At 50.4% G+C, this 26041-nt stretch overlaps 1 protein-coding gene and 2 non-coding genes across 7 annotated transcripts in view; all 3 read left to right on the top strand.

Moving 5' to 3' along the window:
• Window positions 1-26041, top strand: part of ATG16L1 (autophagy related 16 like 1) — a 45552-nt gene that overhangs the window by 12648 nt on the left and 6863 nt on the right. For 3 of the 5 annotated variants that reach the window (XM_066278869.1, XM_066278871.1, XM_066278873.1), the window contains exons 4-14: window positions 1055-1128; window positions 2048-2299; window positions 6245-6310; window positions 9452-9538; window positions 10158-10214; window positions 10435-10482; window positions 11082-11184; window positions 14421-14526; window positions 19662-19732; window positions 20368-20439; window positions 25892-26012. In XM_066278869.1, the coding sequence (XP_066134966.1) occupies window positions 1055-1128; window positions 2048-2299; window positions 6245-6310; window positions 9452-9538; window positions 10158-10214; window positions 10435-10482; window positions 11082-11184; window positions 14421-14526; window positions 19662-19732; window positions 20368-20439; window positions 25892-26012 (1057 nt within the window). The remainder of the gene's footprint in view (window positions 1-1054; window positions 1129-2047; window positions 2300-6244; window positions 6311-9451; window positions 9539-10157; window positions 10215-10434; window positions 10483-11081; window positions 11185-14420; window positions 14527-19661; window positions 19733-20367; window positions 20440-25891; window positions 26013-26041) is intronic. The other 2 variants (XM_066278870.1, XM_066278872.1) reach the window with 2 other exon arrangements.
• Window positions 12044-12312, top strand: LOC136307273 (small Cajal body-specific RNA 6). The gene has a single exon (XR_010725930.1). It is a non-coding gene; the product is annotated as a small Cajal body-specific RNA 6 (non-coding RNA).
• On the top strand, window positions 25159-25422 carry LOC136307274 (small Cajal body-specific RNA 6). Its single transcript, XR_010725931.1, has one exon. It is a non-coding gene; the product is annotated as a small Cajal body-specific RNA 6 (non-coding RNA).

Below are 26041 nucleotides of genomic sequence, written 5' to 3'. Positions count from 1 at the left end.
TCCACTGAAGGTCTTACGAGCACCTCCCAGCACTCTTGAGAGCCTGGAGGCAGATAGCACGTGGGTGGTCACCAGAGAGGAAGGCTGCGGGGAGAGGGCAGAATGGGTCAGGGGGCCGGTCACGTGTGGGGAGGGATGGAAGCTAGACTGTTGGTGTCGTATGGACAATTGTTGAATGACGTATAATGTTGCCCACCTGGAACTTCTCTAATGTTGTAAACCAGTGTTACCTAATTTTTTTTTTTTTTGTATTTTTCTGAAGCTAGAAACGGGGAGAGACAGTCAGACAGACTCCCGCATGCGCCCGACTGGGATCCACCTGGCACGCCCACCAGGGGGTGATGCTCTGCCCTCCAGGGCCACTCTAGCACCTGGGGCAGAGGCCAAGGAGCCATCCTCAGCGCCCGGGCCATCTTTGCTCCAATGGAGTCTCAGCTGCAGGAGGGGAAGAGAGAGACAGAGAGGAAGGAGAGGGGGAGGGGTGGAGAAGCAGATGGGCACTTCTCCTGTGTGCCCTGGCCGGGAATCGAACCCAGGACTTCTGCACGCCAGGCTGACACTCTACCACTGAGCCAACTGGCCAGGGCAAGGAACTAATTTTTTTTAGAGAAAAAGCTTTTGAGAGCGAACCCTGAAATTTCAGAAGGAATCACTAGGAAGAATCAAATCCTGGGCTGTGTTTACCTGGGATGGTGTATGTGATGGCAAATTATGAAAAATACAATTTATAAATCGACGATTTCATTAGCTGAGGAATCTAGAGAGGTGGTCGGGGCGAGGGGTGGCCAGGTGTCCTCAGCAGGAACCCGGTGGTCACCTAGAACATCTCTCCCACTCGAGCCTGCCTTCTTCAGGGACCAGCACACACCGTCCCCATGAGCGTCCCCATAGCCCCTCCCTCCCCCCTCCCCCCCAGCCACCCAGCTCATTTCCTCCTGCCTTGGCTCAACCCCATGGCACCTTTTCTTTCCTAAAAATAGGATGACCCACTGTTACTTCATTTTCAGCTGAGGCCCTAAAATCTCTTATTTACGAAAGTGTTCTTTGCCCCCAGTTAGCTCAGCTGGTAATTGACCTGAATAACCAAATGCAGCAGAAGGACAGGGAGATGCAGATGAATGAAGCAAAGTGAGTAGAGACAACACCTGCTTTGGGGCTGGCTGTGGGAGCATGCTGTTTTATCACTGTGCTCTTGTGAGCAGGGCCAGTGGTGACCGGTGACAAATGGTGGTCACAGGGGACTCAGCAAGAGTTTTGTTTCTGTGCACACATAGCCTGGGACCCTTTTCTGCCTGCTGTCGGGGTGGGAAAGGCAAGGACAGTGCCCGCAGTCCTTCAGGCCCCAGCGTGCTCCTGGAAAGTACCTTTGGCACTTGCAGGTGTCCTCGGGGCATTCAGTGTTCTCCCTGGGGACACTGGGTGTGCGAGCTGCTGGCTTCTGTGGTGGAAGTGCGGCCACGGTGTCCAGTGTGTGGCCCTTTAGAACAGGGATGAGTTTGTGGGCAGGATTAGTCTCACTGGGGAGAAGCCTGGCTGACAAATAGGGACTTAAGTCTGAGATTTATTTGTGTATTTTTCCTTAATACATCGAGCCAGGTTTCTAGAGGCCTAGCAAGGTGGAGGGCTTCCTCAGGCATTGCTCAGTAAGTGGTAGGGCTGAGAGAATACACAGCGTTTCTGGCCTCGTAAGCCCCCACTGACCACTCCAGTTAAGCAGTAAAAGCTCCCTCTTCTCGGCCTGCTTTTCTGACGGTGCTGTAACTAATGCTTCCTGGTCTGGTTGTAGTTGACCCCGGTGCTTCTCTCCTAATGGAGTTGTCCCGTACACCATTGGGGCTGGGCTCGGCTAAAGGAGCTGTAATGACCATGCCGGCTGCCAGGCAGTGCCAGGTGTCATGTCTGAGGTCGCTGTTGGGCCCAGGCCCCGTGCAGCTCGAGCACCCGGCCATGTCCCCTGGCCCAGTGCAGATTGAGCACCCGGCCATGTCCCCTGGCTCAGTGCAGCGTCCTGCGCAGCGCTGTTCCTCCCTGCTTGTGGTGCTTTCAGAATTGCCGAGTGCCTGCAGACCATCTCGGACCTGGAGGCCGAGTGCCTGGAGCTGCGCAGCAGGCTGCAGGACCTGGAGAGGGCCAACCAGACCCTGAAGGACGAGTATGACGCCCTGCAGATCACGTTCACGGCCTTGGAGGAGAAGCTGAGGAAGACTTCAGAGGAGAACCAGGAGCTGGTGACCAGGTGGATGGCCGAGAAAGCCCAGGAAGCCAATCGCCTCAATGCAGAGAACGAAAAGGATTCAAGGTGAGAGACGGTCCCCAGATAGTAGTTCCTCTTTGTAACAAAGAACCTAGGTCTTTGAAAGGAGGAAGCCAGCCTGGCCGCTCCAGCCACAGGGCGGGGGCGGGAAGGGGGCGACTGGGAGACACAAAGGTAGAGTAGCAGGTGGGTTAGGGAGGTTTGCGTTTATGAGAACACGCCAGCAGAGCAGATGATTGCCTCTCCAGACGGCTTTGGGTCGTGAATTTTGCCAGTGAATTCTTCCAGAGTTTTGAGGAGAAAAGCTAGTTCTTGAACAATATAAATTAAACCACAATTAAAAAAAGATTGACATCCCTCCCCCCAATTTTGTACAACTATTCAGACCCATACCAAAAGTTCTGGTTTTCTACTCTACAAGCAGACTGTAGCCCAGGGGTTGGGAACCTTTTTGGCTGAGAGAGCCATGAACGCCACATATATATTTTAAAATGTAATTCCGTGCCCTGGCTGGATGGCTCGCTTGGCTGGAGCATTGTCCTGCAATGCAGAGGTGGCTGGTTCGGTCCTTGGCCGGGGCACATACAGAAACAGATTGATGCTTCTGTCTCCCCCTTACCCTCCTTCCTCTCTCTGGATTCAATAAAAATAAAAAAGATTTAAAAACATAGAAAAAAATAAAGACAAAAAAAAAGGCAACAGAGAACATTAAATAAATAAATTAATTAAATAAAATGTAATTCCGTGAGAGCCATACAACGATCCATGTATGTTAGGCATTATCCAATAAAAATTTGGTGTTGTCCCGGAGGACAGCTGTGATTGGCTCCAGCCACCCGCAACCATGAACAAGAGCGGTAGGAAATGAATGGATTGTAATACACGAGAATGTTTTATATTTTTAACGTTATTATTTTTTTATTAAAGATTTGTCTTCGAGCCAGATGCAGCCATCAAAAGAGCCACATCTGGCTCGCAAGCCATAGGTTCCCGACCCCTGCTGTAGCCCAATCTCACATGAATATAGATGTGAAATTTCTAAATAAAACTCATACCTGTAACCAACAGCCAATAGTGTGCTTGACCGGGACACTGGGAGTCGGTCCCTGGAGGGAAATTTGTGAAAGTTCCTCCAGAGGGTCTAGTGCATTTGTGGTGAAGGTCCATTGTCCCACATGCGTCCCCAGGAGGAGGGCCCGCCATCTGGACTTGGAGATGTTTGGCCAACCAGCTGGACAGGACACCGAATGCAGGGCTGGGGGGGTGGTCATGATTACCCTCCAAGGAAACTTAAGAAAATCAACTGAGAAACAAGTAATGAGAGTTCAGAGATGAGAACATGATTTCAGTCCATGTCAGTTTAGAATTTGGAAAAAAAAAAAAATGATTGCAGTTAATCTAAATGAATGAATGAAAATAAGAGTTGTAATGACGGCACTAACCCTAGCAAATACCACGTCGAAGCAGATTTCAAAATCTATAAAAACTGAAACCATAGGTAGAAGTGGAAAATGTGGCTGTCTGCTGTTTATTTTGTGGAAATTCCCAAGTAGAAGTGTTGGGGGACTTCCAAACCACTAAAAGGAATGGAAGTAGTGGGCTGTGTAAAATTTTTACATTTAACATCAAACAACCAAGATAATCAATTAGGACATGCTCTTAGAAAATAATATTTTTAACACAGTAAAGAATACTGAGACAGGTAGTTCATGAGACGTGAACATGGTCAGTGAGTCTGGCAAAGTGGGTTGTTGGGAGGCAGAAGTGAAGGGCGCTGGTGGAGGGCCATGTGCACAGCCTGAAGGGGGTGGTAGCGAGCCTGGCCAGAGCGCCCACCTGGGGGCACCATCCTCAGCAGGTAGTGAGCCTGGTTCACAAATGCTATTTTGTGATAACTTGTTATTCATAGCAGTGAAAAATCAGAAGCGGTGTGTCCCTCGAGAGAAAAATAAATTGAGATTTTTATTATTATTATTTTTTCTGAAGTGAGAAGCAAGGAAGCAGAGTGACAGACTCCTGCATGCGCCCAACTGGGATCCACCCGGCATGCCCACCAGGGGGCAATGCTCTGCCCATCTGGGGCTTTGCTCCATTGCAACCAGAGCCATTCTAGTGCCTGAGGCAAAGGCCATGGAGCTGTCCTCAGTGCCCAGGCCAACTTTGCTCCAATGGAGCCTTGGCTGCGGGAGGAGAAGAGAGAGAGAGAGAAAGGAGAAGGGGAAGGGTGGAGAAGCAGATGGGCGCTTCTCCTGTGTGCCCTGACTGGAAATTGAACCCGGGACCTCCACACGCTGGGCCGATGCTCTACCACTGAGCCAACCGGCCAGGGCCGAGATATTTTCATACAGAATTTTCAATGAATTGGGAAGGAAGGATTGTGTTGTTAATACGATTTATTTCTGGGTGGTAAGATTTGTTTTGTTTTTTTTCTTTTTTATTTTTCTTTGTAACTTCCTTCAGTTTCTACCATAGTAAGGAAAGATGAGCTGTCTTATTTATATTCTTCCTGTCAGGTGTTTACTGTGAGTAGAGTAGCGTGGCTTAGGCCTTGGAGCTGGAAGGCCGCTGGGGGTGGGGAAGTCTGGAGAAGTGGGCATGTGTGTGTCTAAAGAGGAGCCCTGCGCTTCGCCGGCATAGGGAGGGGACGCAGGCGACACAGGCGTCTGCTGGACGGGCTGAGGCACGTCACAGCCCCGTTCCTTCCCCTGCAGGGTTCTCCTTGGGGAAGTGCACGTGGATGTGTTACCTGATTGCATACCTGGGGCCTGGGAGTGCTCAGATGGTTCCTTCATAGAAGCTCCCTCCTCCCTCCGGCCTCCCCACCCCAGACTCCTCTTCTCCACCCCAGGCAGCTTCTGTGTCCCTGGCTCACCGGGTGTTACGCTGCTCGCGTCCTGCCTCCCTCACGAGGCTGTCCTTGACCCCCTTGCGGACTGGTGCCTTTCCTGCACAGGGAGGTTACCCACCAAGAGGCTGCCTTTTCCTCAAAGACAGTCATAGGGTGTGGGTTCTAGCCAAGGAAAACTTGTTAAACTGGATTTTGGCATTTGTCCTGTAAAACTTAATTTTTCATCTCCCAGGTGTAAAATTAAGATTGTAACATACTTTTTCTAGTTATAATCTCATTCCTTCCCAAGACTGATGTATCTGCTGGAGTAGTCTTCCCTGTTTTGAACATTGATCTTCATGTTAGAAGCTAGAAGAATTGTAGCAGAATTCTGACAGGAGCACAGTAGCAGTGCAGGCTAGGGGGCTAGGGGCCCCCCTCCGCAGAGAGGGAGACCGCGACATTGCCGCGGAATGGAGAGGGGCTAGAGGGGAGGGGAGTCCTGCGTGTGGACTTGGGAAGGAGAGAGAAAAGTAGTTCTGGGAGCGGGTGCAACTGTTGACAGCATTAAAATTTTGCCACAGCCAAGACTTCTGTGTCTAGCCCTAATGAGCTGAAGTCGTGTCCATTTTGATGATTCAAGAATCCATCTCACTGTACTTCAGTTTCCTCATTTAGTAAGTGGGAATTGATTATATTTAGCCTCAAAGCATTGTTATAAAGATTAAAGGAATTAAAACCTGTAAAATAATAAAACTGAGCCAGGCACAAGTACATTCTATGTGGACCTTCTGTGTTATTCATGTTCTCGGTATGTTAGTGTGAGGCTGTCTGCTGCAGAAAACTAAGTTGTGACCGCGACTAACCCAGGGTGCACCTTGTGCCCATCTGTCGAGAGGCCCTGGGTCCCTTAGGGTTGGCTTCTCCCTTGCTGGCTGGACTTTCTAGCAACGTAAGCCTTCTTCCAGGCTTTCTCTGCAAGCCTCTGTAATGGGACCTTTAGTTATGTTACACTCTGGGTTTGGACCTTTGGTATCTTTCTTTGCCCAGGGCAGTTGTTACTTTGAATACACTGAATATTTAGGTGTGTTATTAGAGCTAGTTTATTGAGAGCCAGAGCCCCATGCAAACATAACTAGTGGGCTTTTTTTTTTTTTTAATAGGAGGCGGCAAGCCCGGCTGCAGAAAGAGCTTGCGGAGGCAGCAAAGGAGCCCCTGCCAGTTGAACAGTAAGTAGAGATACGTGCTTTGAAACCATGCTCTTAATAATTTGATTCGCTCTTTTTAAATAGTTCTTTGTTAATTTCTATAAAACCATGTTATAGATTGTCAAAAGAAATGTAAAATATTAAAGGGAGAAAATTAAAGAACACTTGTTACCTTCCAGGAAGTTGTTTCGGTTTACACTCTTCTTGAGCTGTGAGTGTGAGTTCTGACTTCTGCACACCTAACATGACACAGCCTCACTGTTTTCCCATTGACACTGATCCGTTTTCTGCCCGCTTGGGCTATTGCAGGGAATTCTGGGCTGGCTTCTTCCTCTTGCTTTCTTCATCTGTGACTAAGGAGACATTTAGGCAAATCTCTGACTTAAGTGAAGACTAGGGTCTCTTGGCACAAAAGGAATTGCACCGGTTGGAGATTCCTGGTCTGGGATAGGTGGAAACTCTTCCCCGAGACCTGAAGCTTCATTTTGAGGTGGTGGATGTTTTGATGACTGAATTCCTTTGCCTCTAGTTCAGGATGTGTTCCTTTTCTGTTGAAACGTATTCTGGAATTTGGCCTTATAGTTATGATCTGCTGGTTTTTAAAATATCGCTTCCAAGTAAGTGGAGGGAAGTGCTTTAAATTCTGTTAGGAGTCATCAACCAGACAAGGGTGTAATTCATAAGAAAACAGGAACGTTCTCTCACCAAGCCTTTGCTGTAGCTGTAAAGTGTACATTTCTTCTATACTCTCATATGGAAAATGAACTGCACGCACATGTTTCCAACACTACAAAGTGAATAGATAACTGGAAATGAGATTTGACTTCTTAAAAATAACAGCTTACGCCCTGGCCGGTTGGCTCAGTGGTAGAGCGTCGGCCTAGCATGCGGGGGACCCAGGTTCGATTCCCGGCCAGGGCACACAGGAGAAGCGCCCATTTGCTTCTCCACCTCCACCCCCTCCTTCCTCTCTGTCTCTCTCTTCCCCTCCCGCAGCCAAGGCTCCATTGGTGCAAAGATGGCCCGGGCGCTGGGGATGGTTCCTTGGCCTCTGCCCCAGGGCTAGAGTGGCTCTGGTAGCGGCAGAGTGATGCCCCGGAGGGGCAGAGCATCGCCCCCTGGTGGGCAGAGCGTCGCCCCCTGGTGGGCGTGCCGGGTGGATCCCAGTCGGGCGCATGCGGGAGTCTGTCTGACTGTCTCTCCCCGTTTCCAGCTTCAGGAAAAATAAATAAATAAATAAATAACAGCTTACAAGGTGTCATTTGTCTGCCTGCTATTGGCCAGCATAAACAGGTAACTAGGTATGACATGGTTTCGATAGGTTGAGCACCCCAAGGTCACACAGGAAGGGACTGAGCTAGGGTGCGAACCTAGGGATGTCTCACCGTCGAGGCCCGTTCTTCATCTCTGCTTCCCTAAGAGGGAAGTTTCTGGGGGAAAGGACATTTACATTTTTGAAGATTTGTTGTTGGTGGTGGTGTTTTTTATAACCAATTGCCAAACCGTGGTACTTTCTCATGGCGCTGGGCAGAGTTCCCAGTACCTTTACGGCTATAAAATTCTACTTTAAAGCATTGACATTGCTCAGCTCATGTTTGCTACTCTTGCCATCTCCGCTGGTCTGTTGTCGCCCTTGTGCGAACACAAGTGACTCCCCAAACCACAGCCGAGAGGGAAGTAAAGCCCAGCCTTGTTTTCCCTTCCTCAGGCCTGCCTTTGTCCCCTCTGCGTCCTGGCCCAGACTTGGGTCAGTTCCACGGAATCCTAGAAGCAATAGCCAAGGGAAATAAGTTTGCTTTGACTTGGTTTAACTTGCTTGGTAACAGGTTCTTAAGTATACAATTACCTAACCCAGATCCTTAATCATAGAAAAATCCTGCTTTCAAGTTCTTATGAACCCAAAACTAGGTAATATAGTTTTGGGACATTACATTTTATTGTTTTACTTCTCCATGAAGATTGCAACTTGGTAGGAAGTCATTAAGACCAAAATGATTATTGCCTTCCCCCCACCAGGAAAATGAGAAGAAGGGGAATTGCAGAGGCACATTTGTGTCGGGTGGGAGGAGTGACAGCAAAGAAGAGTTTCCTGTGACATGATGACTGTGAGATGTGATGGGTTTGCCAGATAGATGCCAGTAGTACCGAGGACTTGGAACTTAAAATACCCAGTCAAGCCCTGGCCATTTGGCTCAGTGGTAGAGCGTCGGCCTAGCGTGTGGAGGACCCGGGTTCGATTCCCAGCCAGGGCACACAGGAGAAGCGCCCATTTGCTTCTCCACCCCTCCACCGCGCTTTCCTCTCTGTCTCTCTCTTCCCCTCCCGCAGCCAAGGCTCCATTGGAGCAAAGATGGCCCGGGCGCTGGGGATGGCTCTGTAGCCTCTGCCTCAGGTGCTAGAGTGGCTCTGGTCACAACATGGCGACGCCCAGGATGGGCAGAGCATCGCCCCCTGGTGGGCAGAGCATTGCCCCTGGTGGGCGTGCCGGGTGGATCCCGGTCGGGCACATGCAGGAGTCTGTCTGACTGTCTCTCCCTGTTTCCAGCTTCAGAAAAATGAAAGAAAAAAAAAAAAAATACCCAGTCAAAATGAATTGTGTTTAGATCCTGCCTTCCTGTTTTTTATATTATTAAGTAATATTTAAAACGGTTGTTGAGGCAACCGTGATTTCATTGTCCTTTTATAGGTTCCTCTTCTTATTCCCCGGGGCCTTCTCCCTGCACTGGTTTCCTTGTACTGAGTAGCCGCCCGCCTGTCCTCTGTGCCCCTCCCCTCTCACGGGAACTGTTTATTGGTCAATTCAGTCCAGTTGTTAGGGCAGGAGCCCTTCAGCTGTGGACCAGACTTCTGACGGAAAGAACCGACCTTTGCACTGGTTTGTGGTTATGGGCTCAATAAACCATTATTTAATTGCTTTCCAGGTGGTATCGTAAGGTTATTTTCCATCAGCATTCTGGGTTTGATCTGAACAGGTTGAATGTTTCTTTCAGTGTTGTTTAGAGCATGGCAGCTCCTTTTTCTTCAGAGGACCCCTAACCATCGCTTCCTAGCAAAGTCACATAGACTGTGTGGACGAGGAAATGCTGTTAGCCTTTGCAGAACAGACTCATCAGAGCTCCTGTTGTGCAGAATCAAAACTCAGACTCTTGCCCTTCTTTCCAGGGATGATGACATTGAAGTCATTGTGGATGAAACCTCTGATCACACCGAGGAGACCTCTCCCATGCGAGCCATCAGCAGAGCGGCCTCGTAAGTAGACAGGTCTGGCCGCGAAAGGAGAGCTCAGGCGTGGTTTGACAGCACATTGTGGCCACGACAGGGCGGTCTGATGCACCCAAGTCTCTTTGCAGGAGCACCGGCCCCTCTTGCACAACCGCAGAGATCAGTGTCCCCATGCTGTCCTCTACTTCACAGGAGGCCAGCCGTCCCTTAGTGCTGCCACTAACACTAAGGAACAGAACAAAGTTCAGTGCCTTCCTAAAAGAGGGACAGTTCAAATCTGTTAGGGTGATTGTTTAGATCATACTGCTTAATTCTTACGTGGGCTCCAGGATTCTTTTTAATAAAGCAGGACCAAAGAATGGGGATTGGTTATTAACAGCCAGAAACTGTTAGATCAGCTAGTTTCATTGTCAAAAAGCATGATTTCTAGGGAAGTTGATTTGATGCTAAGGAACCTGTTTCTTTAAAACTTTGAGGCTGGGTTTCCCCCCTGCCTTCCTCCTGTTGGCTAGTGGTGTGTGCTGTGGTGGGTTTCTCGGCTGGGGTTTGGGAACCGAGTGGGAAACATTCTGTGGACTGTTTTTATTGATTGATTATTTGGGCAAAATGTTTCTAAGGTTTAAACCTATCCTCCCCTCCTCTTTAGTAAGCGACTCTCGCAGCCTGCTGGAGGCCTTCTGGATTCTATCACTAATATCTTTGGGTAGGTTAGAAAACCTTCACCTTTCCTTGTTGATACGTATGTAAATATACCTGAGTATGTGTACATGATTCATTACCATTTTTTTAAACGTACACCAGAATTTCAGTGGTGCAGAGTATACAGATGCCTTAACTTCAGCTTTTCATTTAGCTTCTTCCTTTTTCCTCAACTTCCTCTCTCTCACTCTCGCTGCGTGCTGATCCCTGGCCTTACTCTTTAGTCTGTCCGAGTCTCCCCTTTTGGGACACCACTCTTCTGATGCTGCCAGGTGAAAATACTATCCACTCTTTCCCGCATGTGGGTGTGGGTCGTTGATGATGAAGCTAATCGCCGCCTCACTGCCTGTGAGCGTCAGTGTCCGTGTGCTAACCAAGACGCTTTGCATGTTCCTAGGAACGCGTTGCCCTCCAAGCAGGGTGAGGGGCTGGGCTCTTGCCGCTCTTTCTTGGCATGCGTTCGACTTTGCCTTTATACACCGTGTACGCTGAGGATGATTGTGACTAAGCATAGAAACGTCTTTATAAATTGTTTTACAAAATACCATCGAGCTCCTGAGCTAGTAGTTCCATCATGTTGAGAAAGTTTTCCAGTAATTTATTGTCTGAGCGTCAGTGATTGTTCAGGATCGCTGCTTAGCACTGAGTTTGGAGTCCATGAGTTAGCAAGCAGGAGAGTATTCGTATGTGCTGTCTTCCCTGTTGTCATTTGAGCTAGGATGCTTCTGATTTGGCCAGTTACTCTGTAGTTTGAAGAGTCTAGAAGTAAAATAAGCTATGGATAAAAAAAGGTCTTGGATCCCTTCTAAGTTTGATGGACAGTTAGTCTTGTGCAGTTGTGTCTAATGTTCTCCTTTATGTTGCTTCTTAGGAGGCGCTCTGTCTCTTCTTTCCCGGTTCCCCAGGAGAATCTGGATACTCATCCTGGTTCTAGTAAAGAAGTGAGGGTCCCAACAACTGCAGTGTGTGTCTTTGTAAGTATGGTTTCTCCCCAAACCCCCACCCAGCCTTCTGTGGTAACAGCACGGCAAAGGGCCCTTTCTCCTGCAGCTAAGCTTTTCTTGCTTTATTTATAGAAGGCCTTTATGCCTGTCGGTTCTGTCTGGTGTGGTGGAATGGACTTGATATAGTTTGCCTAACTTTGGAGGGCAGAATTTATTACACCTGTCCTTTGTAATAGAGGACGGGTGGAGAGAGAGGATTGGAAGCGTCAGGGATAGCCAAGGGAAGACTAATTTGGAATGGTGAGGAATTAGTAATTCATGCAGTTGCTGTCACTACTTGGCTCCAATTTAGAGTGAGAGTCTAGTCAATGGTCTGTTTTAAAGGGTCAGTAGGACAACTGTTGGCTTCATGATTTATATTCATTTCTGCGTGACTTCTGACCAATAGGAGCCCATGGTTGGAAGCAGGAATCCGTTCCTGGTAGAAGCCACTGTGATGTCTGGGCTGTCAGCTGGAGTTCAGAGCTGGGTCCTAGTACGAAAGGATAATGTGGTCCCCACTGGGATGGTTGAGCACACACTGAACCAACCTGGGGCAACAGAGAGTACCTGGTTCTGGGCTCTCAAATGAGGGGGAAAGGCAGACAGGAAGAGCAGAGTCCAGAAGGTTGGGCTGCCTCTTGGATTGTGTGCTCATGGTGGATTAGAGGAGCCAGCTTCCAGCGGAGAGAGACTCGCTGTAAATATGGGGTGGGGTTCTGTGGGGAGCTTTCAGTCCAGGCGTAAGGAGGGGCTTCAGTAGTGAGATGTGGCTGAGCGATGGCTATCCCAAATGTGACAGACTCCCACAGCACGCCTGGGATTCGCTGGGCGGCCTGGGTGCCTCAGAGGTCAGTGATGATTGGTAAAAGGTCTGATGGCACTCAATGTCACAATCCCTTGCCCTCAACTCCCAGCAGCTCCTATTTTCCTCCTGTCACATTGAAGTCGTGTGCATGGGATAACGGAGCTGCTGATAATTTGGGATTCTGTCAGTATGTGTTTCTGAGAGTGGACGGACCACAGCTGACAGGTACCCGACAGAACCAGCCAGCAGGAGGTGATGAGCGGCAGCCATGGGAGTGATGGTGCATGATCTCAAGTTTTCAATCTGAGACCTCTTCAGCAGAAAGATAAAAGGGAAAAGGAGCAGGAAGGGACTTCGTGGAGCTACAATGTGTGGTCGCCTGTCATGCAGCTTCTCGGCAGTGGGACACAGGCGGGGTGGGAAATCAGATCACCAAGCAGAGAAGTAGTAGTGATGCTCACGTCGGTCAGGTAATAGAGTCTTGCTCATAATCATACTTTAAGCTTTTTTTCAATCCAGGCAAACGTGAAAATCAGATTTTGTCTTCCCCAAATGACCTTTCGGGCAGATGATTAATGACCTTTTTAATCTAATATTTGTAATCTGTATTTCCCGTGGTCTTATTTTTTTTCTTGACGTTATGGAAATTGTCACACGTAGATGTGGGGAGTGAAAGCACTCGGTGCCCTCGCCCTGGCTGGCACTTGGGTCAGCCACGTGTGCCGGTCTTACTCTCCTCCCTGCACACGTCGGTGCAGCAGAGTCCCAGGTGTCGCATTTCGTCTATAAATATTTCAGTATCCATTTCTATTTTTCCTTTCTCATTTTATGTTTTTTATTTTTTATTTTTATTTATTTATTTATTTATTTTTACAGAGGCAGAGAGTGAGTCAGAGAGAGGGATAGACAGGGACAGACAGACAGGAACGGAGAGAGATGAGAAGCATCAATCATTAGTTTTTCATTGCGCTTTGCAACACCTTAGTTGTTCATTGATTGCTCTCTCACATGTGCCTTGACCGCGGGCCTTCAGCAGACCGAGTAACCCCTTGCTCGAGCCAACGACCCTGGGTTCAAGCTGGTGGGTTTTTTCCTCAAACCAGATGAGCCCGCGCTCAAGCTGGCGACCTCGGGGTCCCGAACCCAGGTCCTCTGCATTGCAGCCCGATGCTCTATCCACTGCGCCACCACCTGGTCAGGCTCATTTTATGTTTTAATTACAGTTGATGTCCAATAATATATTAGTTTCAGTTAATATCTGTGGTCTTAAAAAGATAGTTATAGTGACAACTTCTGGTATTCTCATTCTAGAATGGGATGCTTTTTTCTTGGTTTTCCTTAATCCTGAACACAAATGTCATCTTGTCATATGAGTTCCAGTGTGGATGTCAGTCTTAGTAATTTCCCATAACACCAGTTAACTTTTAGCGAAGGTTTTGTGGTCAATACCTTCATAAGGTCAAGACCTTATGACCTAGGTCATAAGACGTGTGGAAGTCCTTGTTTATAGATGAGCAAACTGAGGCTTCGGGAAGTTGAGAGACTTGGCAGAGTCAGTGCTAGCACACATTAGTGCCTGCATAGAATCTCTCAGTATCACTGGCCTCTGCTCATACCAGGACTCCATATTAGAATATCCTCATGTTAGGAAAGCCATAAAAGCTTTCTTCATAGCGAGAAGTCATGCTGTACACTAATTAGGTACGTAGTGTGATGTGTATTCATACATTCTAGACCAAAAGAGAGACAGGTAATCAGTCTTACTATAAAGCTATTATGATCACAAGAATATAGGTTTGAATTTCTTTCTTTCTTTATTTTTTTTACAGACATAGAGAGTCAGAGAGAGGGATAGACAGGAATGGAGAGAGATGAGAAGCATCAATCATCAGCTTTTCGTTGTGACACCTTAGTTGTTCATTGATTGCTTTCTCATATGTGCCTTGACCGTGGGCCTTCAGCAGACTGAGTAACCCCTTGCTCAAGCCAGCAACCTTGGGTCCAAGCTGGTGAGCTTTTTTGCTCAAATCAGATGAGCCCGCGCTCAAGCTGATGACCTCAGGGTCTCAAACCTGGGTCCTCCGCATCCCAGTCTGACGCTCTATCCACTGCGCCACTGCCTGGTCAGGCTGGAATTTCTTATTAGAAGAAAAAATGTAAAAACAAACTTTAAGCAGTTTATACAGATTTTGAATTCTTTTCAAGAAATTGGTACTGTATTTAAACTAATGGGACTATAAGCTATAAGAATAAAATGATAATAGAATCTTAGGAAAGCCTGGACTAGGACTCCAAGTTAGCTTATGATGAGATCCCCTCTCTTTAGGGAGAACGAAGGGAGGCACCCAGAGGGCTCACTGTCGGGCTCTTTCTTCTCGGGAGCGGGGTGTGTGAGTCTGAGAGGGGGTCTGTCTTGCAGGACGCCCACGATGGGGAGGTCAACGCTGTGCAGTTCAGCCCCGGCTCGCGGTTGCTGGCCACGGGTGGCATGGATCGGCGAGTGAAGCTCTGGGAAGTGGTCGGAGGTGAGACCTTGTTGGAGTGTACCGAAGCAAGCTGTGTGGGTGACATGGAGTGTACCAAAGGAGGCCGTGCGGGTGACACTAGTGTACCGAGGGAGGCCGTGCGGGTGACTCTAGTGTACCGAAGGAGGCCGTGTGGGTGACTCTAGTGTACCGAAGGAGGCCGTGTGGGTGACTCTAGTGTACCGAAGGAGGCCGTGTGTGTGACACTAGTGTACCGAAGGAGGCCATGCGGTTGACAGTAGTGTACCGAGGGAGGCCGTGCGGGTGACTCTAGTGTACCGAGGGAGGCTGTGCGGGTGACAGTAGTGTACCCAGAGAGGCCGTGCGGGTGACTCTAGTGTACCGAGGGAGGCCGTGCGGGTGACTCTAGTGTACCGAGGGAGGCCGTGCGGGTGACTCTAGTGTACCGAGGGAGGCCGTGCGGGTGACTCTAGTGTACCGAGGGAGGCCGTGTGGGTGACACTAGTGTACCCAGGGAGGCCGTGTGGGTGACTCTAGTGTACCGAGGGAGGCCGTGCGGGTGACTCTAGTGTACCGAAGGAGGCCGTGTGGGTGACTCTAGTGTACCGAAGGGGCCGTGTGGGTGACTCTAGTGTACCGAAGGGGCCGTGTGGGTGACTCTAGTGTACTGAAGGAGGCCGTGTGAGTGACATCCGGTTGATTGGTTTCAGGCAGAACGTATTTAACAAGTACCTTATCAGACAAGGGCCTCCATCCAGAATCAGTCTTTGATTAGACCGTGTTTCAGAAATAGCCTCAGAGCTCTCAGAAACGGGATGGCCTTGAAGCAGGAAATGTGAGTTCAGGCAACCATCTCCTAGAGTTCTGATGCTGAGCATAGCCCAATTTTGACATCTTCAGGTTTGATTAAATGTACATATATTTTTAATCAAGCAGAGTCAAAGAATAGGCTGAAAGTTTTTATAGGAACCACTTGGTCAAGTTGCCATAGTTACAGCACATACATGCTCACTGTCGAACAGTTAGTAGTTCCAGTGGGCCTTTGTATTATTTCCTGTGAGTCTGACAATAGCCCTGTGCAGTTAAGGTGGGTGTCAGTTCTGTTTGAGAACTCGGGGGGCACTAGTAGATGTGCGTAGTTGATTCCCAAAGCTAATAGATGATTCACGTGGCAGAGGAGTGGTGGAAGCCAGGAGTGGAGCAGGGTCTTCACGGCAGCCTCCCCTAAGCTGTGGAGCTGCTGAAGGACCAGGCAGGTCCTGCTTGGTGGACCTGTTGGTTAGACCAGATGGTCCGTAAAGCACCAAACTTCTCTGCCCTGGCATTAGATTTTCAGGACAGTGACCCACTAGTTAAGCCCTTGGCAGTTACAGCTAGTTGAAGCCCCTCAGAATTTGTGCTCCTTTACCCCAAAACACCTTATGACTAGTAATTGCTGAAACTGTTATAAAATAGTAAAAGTATATCATAAGAGTTTTATTTTTGATAAGCTAAGCAGATAGTCTCTTTTGATTATGCCTTGTTACTAAAAATAACACTAGAAATATTTTTGTTTTAGTTCTTGGTCATTAAAAACACCTATAAGAAAATTAGAGAAGCCAACCTTTGCCTTTTCTGCTGCTGAGGAGAAAGTAAACATTAATCAAAACTAATATTGACATAATATGTACTAGGGTATAATTTGTGTTAATAAAGTAAAAAGTTTCTACTAGGCCTACAGAAATAACAGAATGTTTGGCAGCACTTTTTATAGTTTTCGGGAACAAATATTAGTCATGTCCAAACTAATTATAGGGCCTTTATTCCACAAACAGCCTATTCAGTCCACAGTTTTGTTACTCATGACTAGTATTTATTGAACCTTGGAAGAGACCGAGTCCCATAACCTGTTTATGACATCATTTGGGGTGTCCTGTGTTTTACCGTTTTAAAATAGCAGAAGAAGAGCACTTTCCACCTAGTAGAACTCCATCCTTGTTCTTTCTATCAAAAGCAGAGGCTCCACTGGAAATTATTTACATAAATGCAGTTGACGACCTCCTCTGACATCTCCCAGATAGAAGAGCTTTGACACGGTGTTTGCTCTTCTGAGATCAATCTCTTGCCCAAACAAATTGACCAGTATTTTAAGTCGGAGATAGTTCTTAGAATTTGCAGTAATAATTTTGTCTATAAAGCGTAATTTTAAATAAAGACCTTAATTATTGACGTTGGCCTTTTTTTAACCCATGGAAAGCTAATGAAAGCTAGGATTGAGAAAGAGGCATTATATATAATACTATATTTTGCAAATAAATTTGGAAGTGAAGTTCATTGACCCAGTTAATAATCCCAGCCCTAAATGTATCTTAACAGCTCCGAACCAGAATTCATATAACTGTTATTGAGAAATACTAAGAGATAAGGCTGTTCATTGAAATGTATCCTACTCTGCTGCCCTTTTATGAATTTGATTAGAGTGATTTCCTAATTCTTTCCTTAACTTGTATATGGGTCATCCTTCAGCTACCTTTTGAAAAAAGGAACTCAATCATATCATGCTTGAGACTTGTACTCCTCTCAGCTTGTGTCTGCATCATTGAAGTCCCCGTGTGCAGCACCCATGCTCTGCGAGCAGACCCAGCAGCCCGGGGCTGGGGCTGGCGGGGAAGGAGGTGGGTGATGGACACCCATGCTCTGCGAGCAGACCCAGCGGCCCGGGGCTGGGGCTGGCGGGGAAGGAGGTGGGTGATGGACACCCATGCTCTGCGAGCAGACCCAGCGGCCCGGGGCTGGGCTGGCGGGGAAGGAGGTGGGTGATGGACACCCATGCTCTGCGAGCAGACCCAGCGGCCCGGGGCTGGGGCTGGCGGGGAAGGAGGTGGGTGATGGACACCCATGCTCTGCGAGCAGACCCAGCGGCCCGGGGCTGGGGCTGGGGCTGGTGGGGAAGGAGGTGGGTGATGGACACCCATGCTCTGCGAGCAGACCCAGCGGCCCGGGGCTGGGGCTGGGCTGGTGGGGAAGGAGGTGGGTGATGGACACCCATGCTCTGCGAGCAGACCCAGCGGCCCGGGGCTGGGGCTGGGCTGGTGGGGAAGGAGGTGGGTGATGGACACCCATGCTCTGCGAGCAGACCCAGCGGCCCGGGGCTGGGGCTGGGCTGGCGGGGAAGGAGGTGGGTGATGGACACCCATGCTCTGCGAGCAGACCCAGCGGCCCGGGGCTGGGCTGGCGGGGAAGGAGGTGGGTGATGGACACCCATGCTCTGCGAGCAGACCCAGCGGCCCGGGGCTGGGCTGGCGGGGAAGGAGGTGGGTGATGGACACCCATGCTCTGCGAGCAGACCCAGCAGCTTGGGGCTGGGGCTGGGGCTGGCGGGGAAGGAGGTGGGTGATGGACACCCATGCTCTGCGAGCAGACCCAGCGGCCCGGGGCTGGGGCTGGCGGGGAAGGAGGTGGGTGATGGACACCCATGCTCTGCGAGCAGACCCAGCGGCCCGGGGCTGGGCTGGTGGGGAAGGAGGTGGGTGATGGACACCCATGCTCTGCGAGCAGACCCAGCGGCCCGGGGCTGGGCTGGTGGGGAAGGAGGTGGGTGATGGACACCCATGCTCTGCGAGCAGACCCAGCAGCCCGGGGCTGGGCTGGTGGGGAAGGAGGTGGGTGATGGACACCCATGCTCTGCGAGCAGACCCAGCGGCCCGGGGCTGGGGCTGGCGGGGAAGGAGGTGGGTGATGGACACCCATGCTCTGCGAGCAGACCCAGCGGCCCGGGGCTGGGGCTGGCGGGGAAGGAGGTGGGTGATGGACACCCATGCTCTGCGAGCAGACCCAGTGGCCCGGGGCTGGGCTGGTGGGGAAGGAGGTGGGTGATGGACACCCATGCTCTGCGAGCAGACCCAGCGGCCCGGGGCTGGGCTGGTGGGGACGGAGGTGGGTGATGGACACCCATGCTCTGCGAGCAGACCCAGCGGCCCGGGGCTGGGCTGGTGGGGAAGGAGGTGGGTGATGGACACCCATGCTCTGCGAGCAGACCCAGCGGCCCGGGGCTGGGCTGGTGGGGAAGGAGGTGGGTGATGGACACCCATGCTCTGCGAGCAGACCCAGCGGCCCGGGGCTGGGCTGGTGGGGAAGGAGGTGGGTGATGGACACCCATGCTCTGCGAGCAGACCCAGCGGCCCGGGGCTGGGCTGGTGGGGAAGGAGGTGGGTGATGGACACCCATGCTCTGCGAGCAGACCCAGCGGCCCGGGGCTGGGCTGGTGGGGAAGGAGGTGGGTGATGGACACCCATGCTCTGCGAGCAGACCCAGCGGCCCGGGGCTGGGCTGGTGGGGAAGGAGGTGGGTGATGGAGGGCGCACTGGTGGCAGCTGGGTTGCCTGAGTCTTCCGGTTCATAGACAAGGATCACGTGCTGGACAAGTTCCAGCAACTCCAAATAGTGGGGCTGGCGGTCTTTTTTTTTATGCGAGGGAGACAGGAAGGGAGAGGTGAGAAGTATCAACTCATAGTTAGTGCACTTTAGTTGTTCAGTGACTATTTCTCTTATGTGCCCTGACTCAGGGAGCGCTACAGCAGCACAAGTGACCCCTTCCTCAAGCCTGCGACCATGGGGTTATGTTGCTACCACACTCAAGCTGGGACCTCAGTGTCCCAGGTCGATATGCTGTCCACTGTGCCACCACCGGCAGGCATGTACCTGGCACTCTGGTGGCTAGCTAGTTACTCGTAACTAAAATGGAAACTCTTTTCAGGTCTTTCTGAGAATTATCACCTGGGTTCTGAAATTTTGATGTTCCAGTTCTGCCAAAGTGATGATTAAGTTGACAAACACTGATAAAACCGAAAGATCTATTTGTGTAAATTAGAAAATTTTACACAGAAGTAACAGAACTAAATCTCTCGAAAAGAACAGCTTACCACACACATGCACAGTGCTGGGCTCTGCGACCACTCACACCCTCACTGCCGTTAGAAACGGACTCCGGATACTTCCACTCACACCTTCACTGCCGTTAGAAATGGACTCCCGGATGCTTTGGCCTCGTGTTTGTCTGTCCTGCAGTTGATTCTGTGATGGAGCAGGCACGCTGCCGCTGTGACCGGATAGTTGGCGTCCGTTGTTTCAGGCGCCCCCTTGACCCTAACCGTTGGCTTTACCTTCCTGTGTTTCCTTGTTCTGTCTTTACGCAGACAAATGTGAGCTCAAGGGCTCCCTCTCCGGCAGTAACGCAGGAATCACAAGCATTGAATTTGACAGTGCTGTAAGTATCTCAGACCCAGGGAAATCAGGGAGTGTAGAGGTATTTGGAAACAATTTAAGACATCTCCTTCTCAGAATTTAAAAATAACTGGTGTGCTGCTTGTCTTGAGTAAAATTGGTGTTAGAGAAGGGCGCAGGTGGATTGCACGTTCTGTGCCGATTGTGACCGAGGTGAAACCCAGGGTGGCGAGGCAGGTCTCTGGTAACCAGCCGGCCAGTGTCTTCTGACTTGATCAGGCAGTCTGGGCTGAGGTGTGGGTGGCGAGGGGACTGCCCAACCAGACCTGCACCAAAGTAGCCAGATCTCCGAGGGGGTGGCTGGGAGGTGAGGGGGGTGTCGTCCCTGGGCTCTGGTTTGGACTCGGGCGGTGTGTAGAGCTGTGACTGACGGCGGGTGGTGGGGAGGGAAGTGAGTGTGGGAGCTGGCAGGTCACAGCATTCAGGTGGGGTTGGGCGAGCTGGGGAGAACGAACGGTCCCCCGGAACGGGAGGGGGGCGTTGACAGACCCTGGTGATGTGGTTGGTATTTGGATCAGGTGTGTTGTTTTAGACCCTCTTGGACTTGAGGGAGAGTCTGTCGTGTGAACTGAATCCCTCTGTTTGGCTGAAACTCGTTTTCCCCCTTTATTCCAATAGGGATCTTACCTCTTAGCGGCTTCAAATGATTTTGCAAGTCGAATCTGGACGGTGGATGATTACCGGTTACGGGTAAGACCCAGCAGGGAAATTAGGAGAGTCGCCAAGCTCCATGTGGTTATCCAGGCACAACATGTAGGCAGCAGCAGGCCCGTTTCCTTAGGAGAATGGTGTGTTTTCCAAAATCACGCTCGGCTCCCCTGCCGTTTTCTTTTCTCCTTGGGAAAATTTGTGTTTCTACTTTACACTCACTGTGTTCAAATTGTAGTTTCAGAATATCTACGATAGGAAACCCCCCATTTCCATGAAAGACTTGGCGCACTTCTGTCCCTAAGAACGGGATACTTGCATGGGCGCCAGTTTGGGCTTCACTTCAGCAGTCTCGGTGCCAGCGCGTAAACCGTGGTTCTCATGGACTCCAGGGCTTAGTGATGGCCTCACCGAGTGCAGCTGGGAAGCAGGACAGAGCCCTGCATGTGGGTGAGCCTGTGACAGGAGGCAGCCCAGTGCTGGGAGTGTGCTGTGGTGGGGAGGTGGCGATGGGGTAGGTGAGGGCAGACATGCATCTCAACGAGAGGTCTCTCGAATTGCAAGACGAAGACCAGAACTTGAGGGTTATATCGCCTTTGTTCTAATGGGAAACATTTAGCTTAATTTGGAGACTGGTTTTTCTCCTTAAGCCTAAAGGCATCTTCACATGAGCTCACTCGTTAAGGGCTACTAAGAGGTGAGATGGAGGGTGAACTTGACATTGGTGGACATTTTACCAAAAACCTTTGACGCAGCTCTGTCAGTCCACACAGAAAATAGGGCATGACATCAGGATGAACTTCTTAAAGGCACACGTACAGGGTGGTGGGGAGCTGGTGGTGTCCAGGGGTCTATGGTGACAATGCGGAACGCAGCTGGAGGAATCGTCGGAAGGACAGTGAACGTGTCACTTGGGCTTTCTGTTTTCTTGAAGGAGCTGTGTGGGAAATGACTGGTAAACGTCAGCTCCTAGTGGTTGATTCTCATATGTGCTTTGACCAGGCAGGCCTGGGGTTTCAAACCTGCGACCTCAGCATTCCAAGTTAATGCGCCACCACAGGCCAGGCCAAGGGTGCTAATTCTTTACTCGTAGTTGAAAGAAGATCCAGGGCTACAGATCAAGTCTGAGCCATGCAGGTGACATTCTGTCCTCTTGTGAAAGGGGGAGCGCCTGCCTGTGCTGTCTGAGGGAAGGAACGGGAGGCAGCCTGCGGGTGCCCACAGCAGGGCTGGACTGCCCTCATGCAGCGGTTCACATCTGTCTGAAGGCGTGAGTGCGTGCTCAGTTGAAGCGTGCTAATTCTGCTCCCTAACCACAGGAAGATGGCTGAGCCTGTCCTCACAGCGGCGTTGTGATCCGTCCTGTGGTCTGCCACACTCTGTAACGGTCCATCGCCGATTGGATGGTTAAGACAGTTGTGTGCTTCTGCGGGTGTTATTTACCTAAAGGAGTCTGACCAGGCGGTGGCGCAGTGGATAGAGTGTCGGACTGGGATGCGGAGGACCCTGGTTTGAAACCCCGAGGTCACAAGCTTGAGTGAGGGCTCACCAGCTTGAGCACAGGGTCACTGCTTTGAAGCCCAAGATCGCTGGCTTGAGCAAGGGGTCACTCGCTCCTCTGTAGCCCCCCTGGTCAAGGCACATATGAGAAAACAATAAACAGGTAAGGTGCCACAACGAAGAATTGATGCTTCTCATCTCTCTGCCTGTCTGTCCCCCTCTCTGTCACCCCCCCACCCGGATTTACCCAAAGGCAAAGGGACTTTTCTTGAGCAGCCTCCATGCATCAGACTCAGTACAAGGATGCCATGCACATCCCTGCTGTGGTCCTCGGGGAGGCAGGTGGGTGGAGTGAGGGCTGCGGCTCAGACTTGCCTGTGGTCCCATAGTTGACAGGTAAGGGAGGAGAACTGAGACCTGTGTCCTTTCCTGGACTGGCCGGGCCTGGGTGGTTCTAGGCTGGGCTGCAGTGGGCTGCTCAGTCAGTGAGAGGCCGGCAGCCTCATTGGAGGAGGAAGGCAGCTAGCTGAGTCCGTCTGGTGTGGGGTGGTAACTGGCAGAGCTCTGTGCAGGTGGGTTTCAGCCTTTGGGCCTGACAGAGGGGGCCTGTAGGTAAAGGACTTCTGTTAGAAGTCGTACTGTTGGGAAGCATTTCAAGTGAGCAGGTTCACGTAGATGGACTGGGTTCCATTGGAGAGGGTTCTGTTAGGGAGGTTCTGTCGGTGCTGGAGCACCAGGCTCGGCTGGGGTGCTGACGAGCCCTGGACTGGTGTCAGGCCGTGGTCTCTGTTGGACCGCTGCCTTTGATCTGCTCACAGCTGAGTCCTGTCCCTCAGTAAGTGTGGGAAGAGATTAGAAGGCCTTCTTCATGGCATCAGACTCTTACCAGGGTCCAGAAGTAAGTGGGCTTCCTGTCGTAGGAGCTCTGGCTTCCAGACCCTGCTTAACAAAGGATGTTGGAAGGTGTGAGTGAACACGCACATTCTGAGCCCAGGCACCGAGCGCGGGTCGTATCCATTGACTATATGAGAAGAGTGGTATTGGGAGAGGCTGGGCGCAGGGAGCCTCCGGGCATGTGCGTGCTCTAAGCCCTTCTCGCACAGGGGCCCTGGAGCAGCCTGGCATCAGATGGGGCCCAGGATAGGACACCTTCCACACGGGATGTGTTAGACTCCCGTAACAATCTGAGGTTGGTGCAGACTGCCCTGGTCGCTCTCGGGTGACATGAGGAACCGAGTGGAAGAATCCCCCCTGCTCACTTCTCTAACAGTGACGTGAGCTGGCTTTCAGATGTGGTATTTATTTCAGAAACTTCCTCATGGAGTTCTGCATTTTGGAGTTATTTGTCTTTGGTTGGCATTAATGGTAGCTGCCTGCACATAGTGGACGGACCTTGCGGTCTGCCCTGGGACACCAGAGTCTGCCCAGAGCTCCCTCCCCATGTGGGGGCTTGGGCTGCTGGGCATCTGAACCCACTGTGTCGTGTCCAGAGAGTCCTTGTTGAACATTGGAAGATAGAACCTACAAGTAGCATGAAAATGAAATATTAAAGCCCTGGCTGGTTGGCTCAGTGGATAGAGTGTCGGCTTGGTGTACAGATGTCCAAGATTTGATCTCTGGTTAGGGCACACATGAGAAGTGACCATCTGCTTCTCTCTCTTCCTCTCTTGCAGCCAGTGGCTTGACTGATTCAAGCATTGGCCCCAGGCACTGAGGATAGCTTGGTTGATTTGATCATCGGCCCCAGGCGGGGGTTGCCAGGTAGATCCTGGTTGGGGTGCATGTGGGAGTCAGTCTATTTCCCCTCTTCTCGCTTAAAAAAAATTAAATATTAAAAATAAATGTCAAAAATCTTTAAAGTGGACTTTAAGATGATAAAAGTGAATATAGTAGGCCCAATTCCCTACCATTGAGAACTTGGAAGTGGAGCTAGTTAGCCCCAGATGGGTCTATCTGGGTTTTCACCACGAACAAGATTAGCAGAAGTCCAGACTTTTTAAAAAGCAAGCTAGCAATATGTATGAAGGGCCAAGAAATAAAACATTCCTTTATTCTTAGTCCAACAGTACATTCCAGGAAAAGAGGAAAGAGAAAGGTCTGGCCCTGGCCGGGTAGCTCAGTTGGTTAAAGCATTGTCCTGACATGCCAAGGTTGAAGGTTCAATTCCTGGTCGTGGCAAATACAAGAGTCAACCAATGAGTGCATAAATAAGTGGAACAGCAAATCATTGTTTCTCCCTCTCCCCACCCTCCCCCTTTCCTCCCCTTTCTCTAAAATGAATAATTTTTTTAGAAAGTTAGCTTGCCTAGGCAAGGCTCATTAAAGAAGCCTGACTGGTGACGCAGTGGGTAGAGCAGCAGCCTAGAATGTTGAGGCCCCAGGTTTGAAACCCCAAGGTTGCTAGCTTGGCTCAGCCTCCTGGTCAAGACACATATGAGAAGCATCAGTGAACAACTAAAGTGAGTTGATGCTTCCCATCTCTCTCTTAAAAATAAAATAAAGCAATATATACATTTTTAGGAATGTTTTCACATGAAATGCACAAATATTAAAGTATGCATTTAGAGTATAGAGAGTGTATTCACATAGCCTACTCGTCAGAGATGTCTTTTCCTCCCTGTGTTTGTGAAACGTTATTTTATTTCTGTAATGAGAAAGAAAACAGACAGTACATGTACACAGAACTTCAATTTTTTTTGATGAAGTCGTTTTTGTGGGGGTTTTTTTTGCCAAGGACTCGATTTACATTGTATGAGAAGTCCCTGCCCAGATCCTCTGTCTTCCTGTGGTGTGCACAGATCGGCTGGCTATGCTGCGTGGGCCCCGTTCCTGTATTGAGTGCACGCTTTGTTGCTGGAGTTTTCTTGCTTTTACCAGCAGGGTCAGTGGGAGCTTTCACACTGCTGCTGCCCAGCTGCCACCTGGCTGGCCCGGCGTGAGACCAGTCCCCTGTTCAGAGGCATTGTGCTGTGGGAGGGGTGGGTTAGAGGCTATGCAGCTTCTTAGAAAGGGAGAAAGTACGTTGGTGTAGTTTTCTGTTCGTGTACAAAATGCAGTCGCTACACTTGTCATAGAGGAAAGACAGAATTTAAAGTTTTAACACTAAAAACCATAGCATGAAAGGTCTCTGAGTGGGGGGTTGGAACCCATCTTTACCAGTGAAGTAAGTGTATTAGGCTCTTTCAAAAGACTTGCTTTTCAATTAGAAAGCAAACATCAGTGAATACCTCCTGAGCCTGGGTGGGTTTTCAGCTACAGAAGAGGCAGGTGACAGTGGTAAAAGGGCTGACTCCCAGCCCCTCCCTCGTCCTCACCTCACCATCCCCAGCCCCTCTCCTCCCGCCAGTTGCCAGGCGGCTCCAGCAGTGCTCTGAGGGGCAAAAGGGCCGCTGACACTCAGTGATGTCCCTGATCTGTGTCCCTTGGTGAGCTCGGGGAGGCTGGAGGTGGGCATCGCACAGCCAGGTGGGAAGGGATGTGATTGCTGGGACTGCGGGTCCAGTTCTGTTCTTTCAGGCTGAGACTGGTTGAAAACCCCCCAGGGCTTTTTATTGTTTATTTAAAGAGGCCTGATGTCTTCTGTGTAAATTGTGCCTGCTGCAAACCTGCCAATTCTGACTTTAAATACGGAGCTGACTTTCAAAGGCACTGGCTAAAACCCTGGCTTTTAAAACTTTGTGATTTGATAAAATGCACTTCCAAAACAGGTGCAAGAGCAGTACTGGAAGGGGTCTGTGTGGAGCCGTGTCCCGAGGCTCCGCCAGCTGCCCGCCCTGTGCTTGAGGGTGGGGCACATGACCTTGCTAGTGATGTGGGTATTTTGTGTTTTTTGGTTTGTTTGTGTTATTTTTAATGTCACTTGTGATAGGAGGGTGGTCCTTTTCCTCCTGTCTGGCCTTTGGGCAGCGCCCGCAGGTAGGCGGGCTTTCTGGGTGTCTCCCAGCGGCTCCTGAGTCGCTGTCCCCAGCTCACCCGGCTCTTTCCTCTCTCCTAGCACACCCTCACGGGCCACAGCGGCAAGGTGCTCTCTGCCAAGTTCCTGCTGGACAACGCGCGCATTGTTTCCGGAAGTCACGACCGGACCCTCAAACTCTGGGACCTGCGCAGCAAAGTCTGTGAGGACATTCGGTCTCTCCGTCTGTGG

The sequence above is a fragment of the Saccopteryx bilineata genome, chromosome 5 (assembly GCF_036850765.1).
Source record: "Saccopteryx bilineata isolate mSacBil1 chromosome 5, mSacBil1_pri_phased_curated, whole genome shotgun sequence".
Classification (NCBI taxonomy): Eukaryota; Metazoa; Chordata; class Mammalia; order Chiroptera; family Emballonuridae; genus Saccopteryx; species Saccopteryx bilineata.
This window is presented reverse-complemented; position numbering and strand designations above follow the sequence as displayed.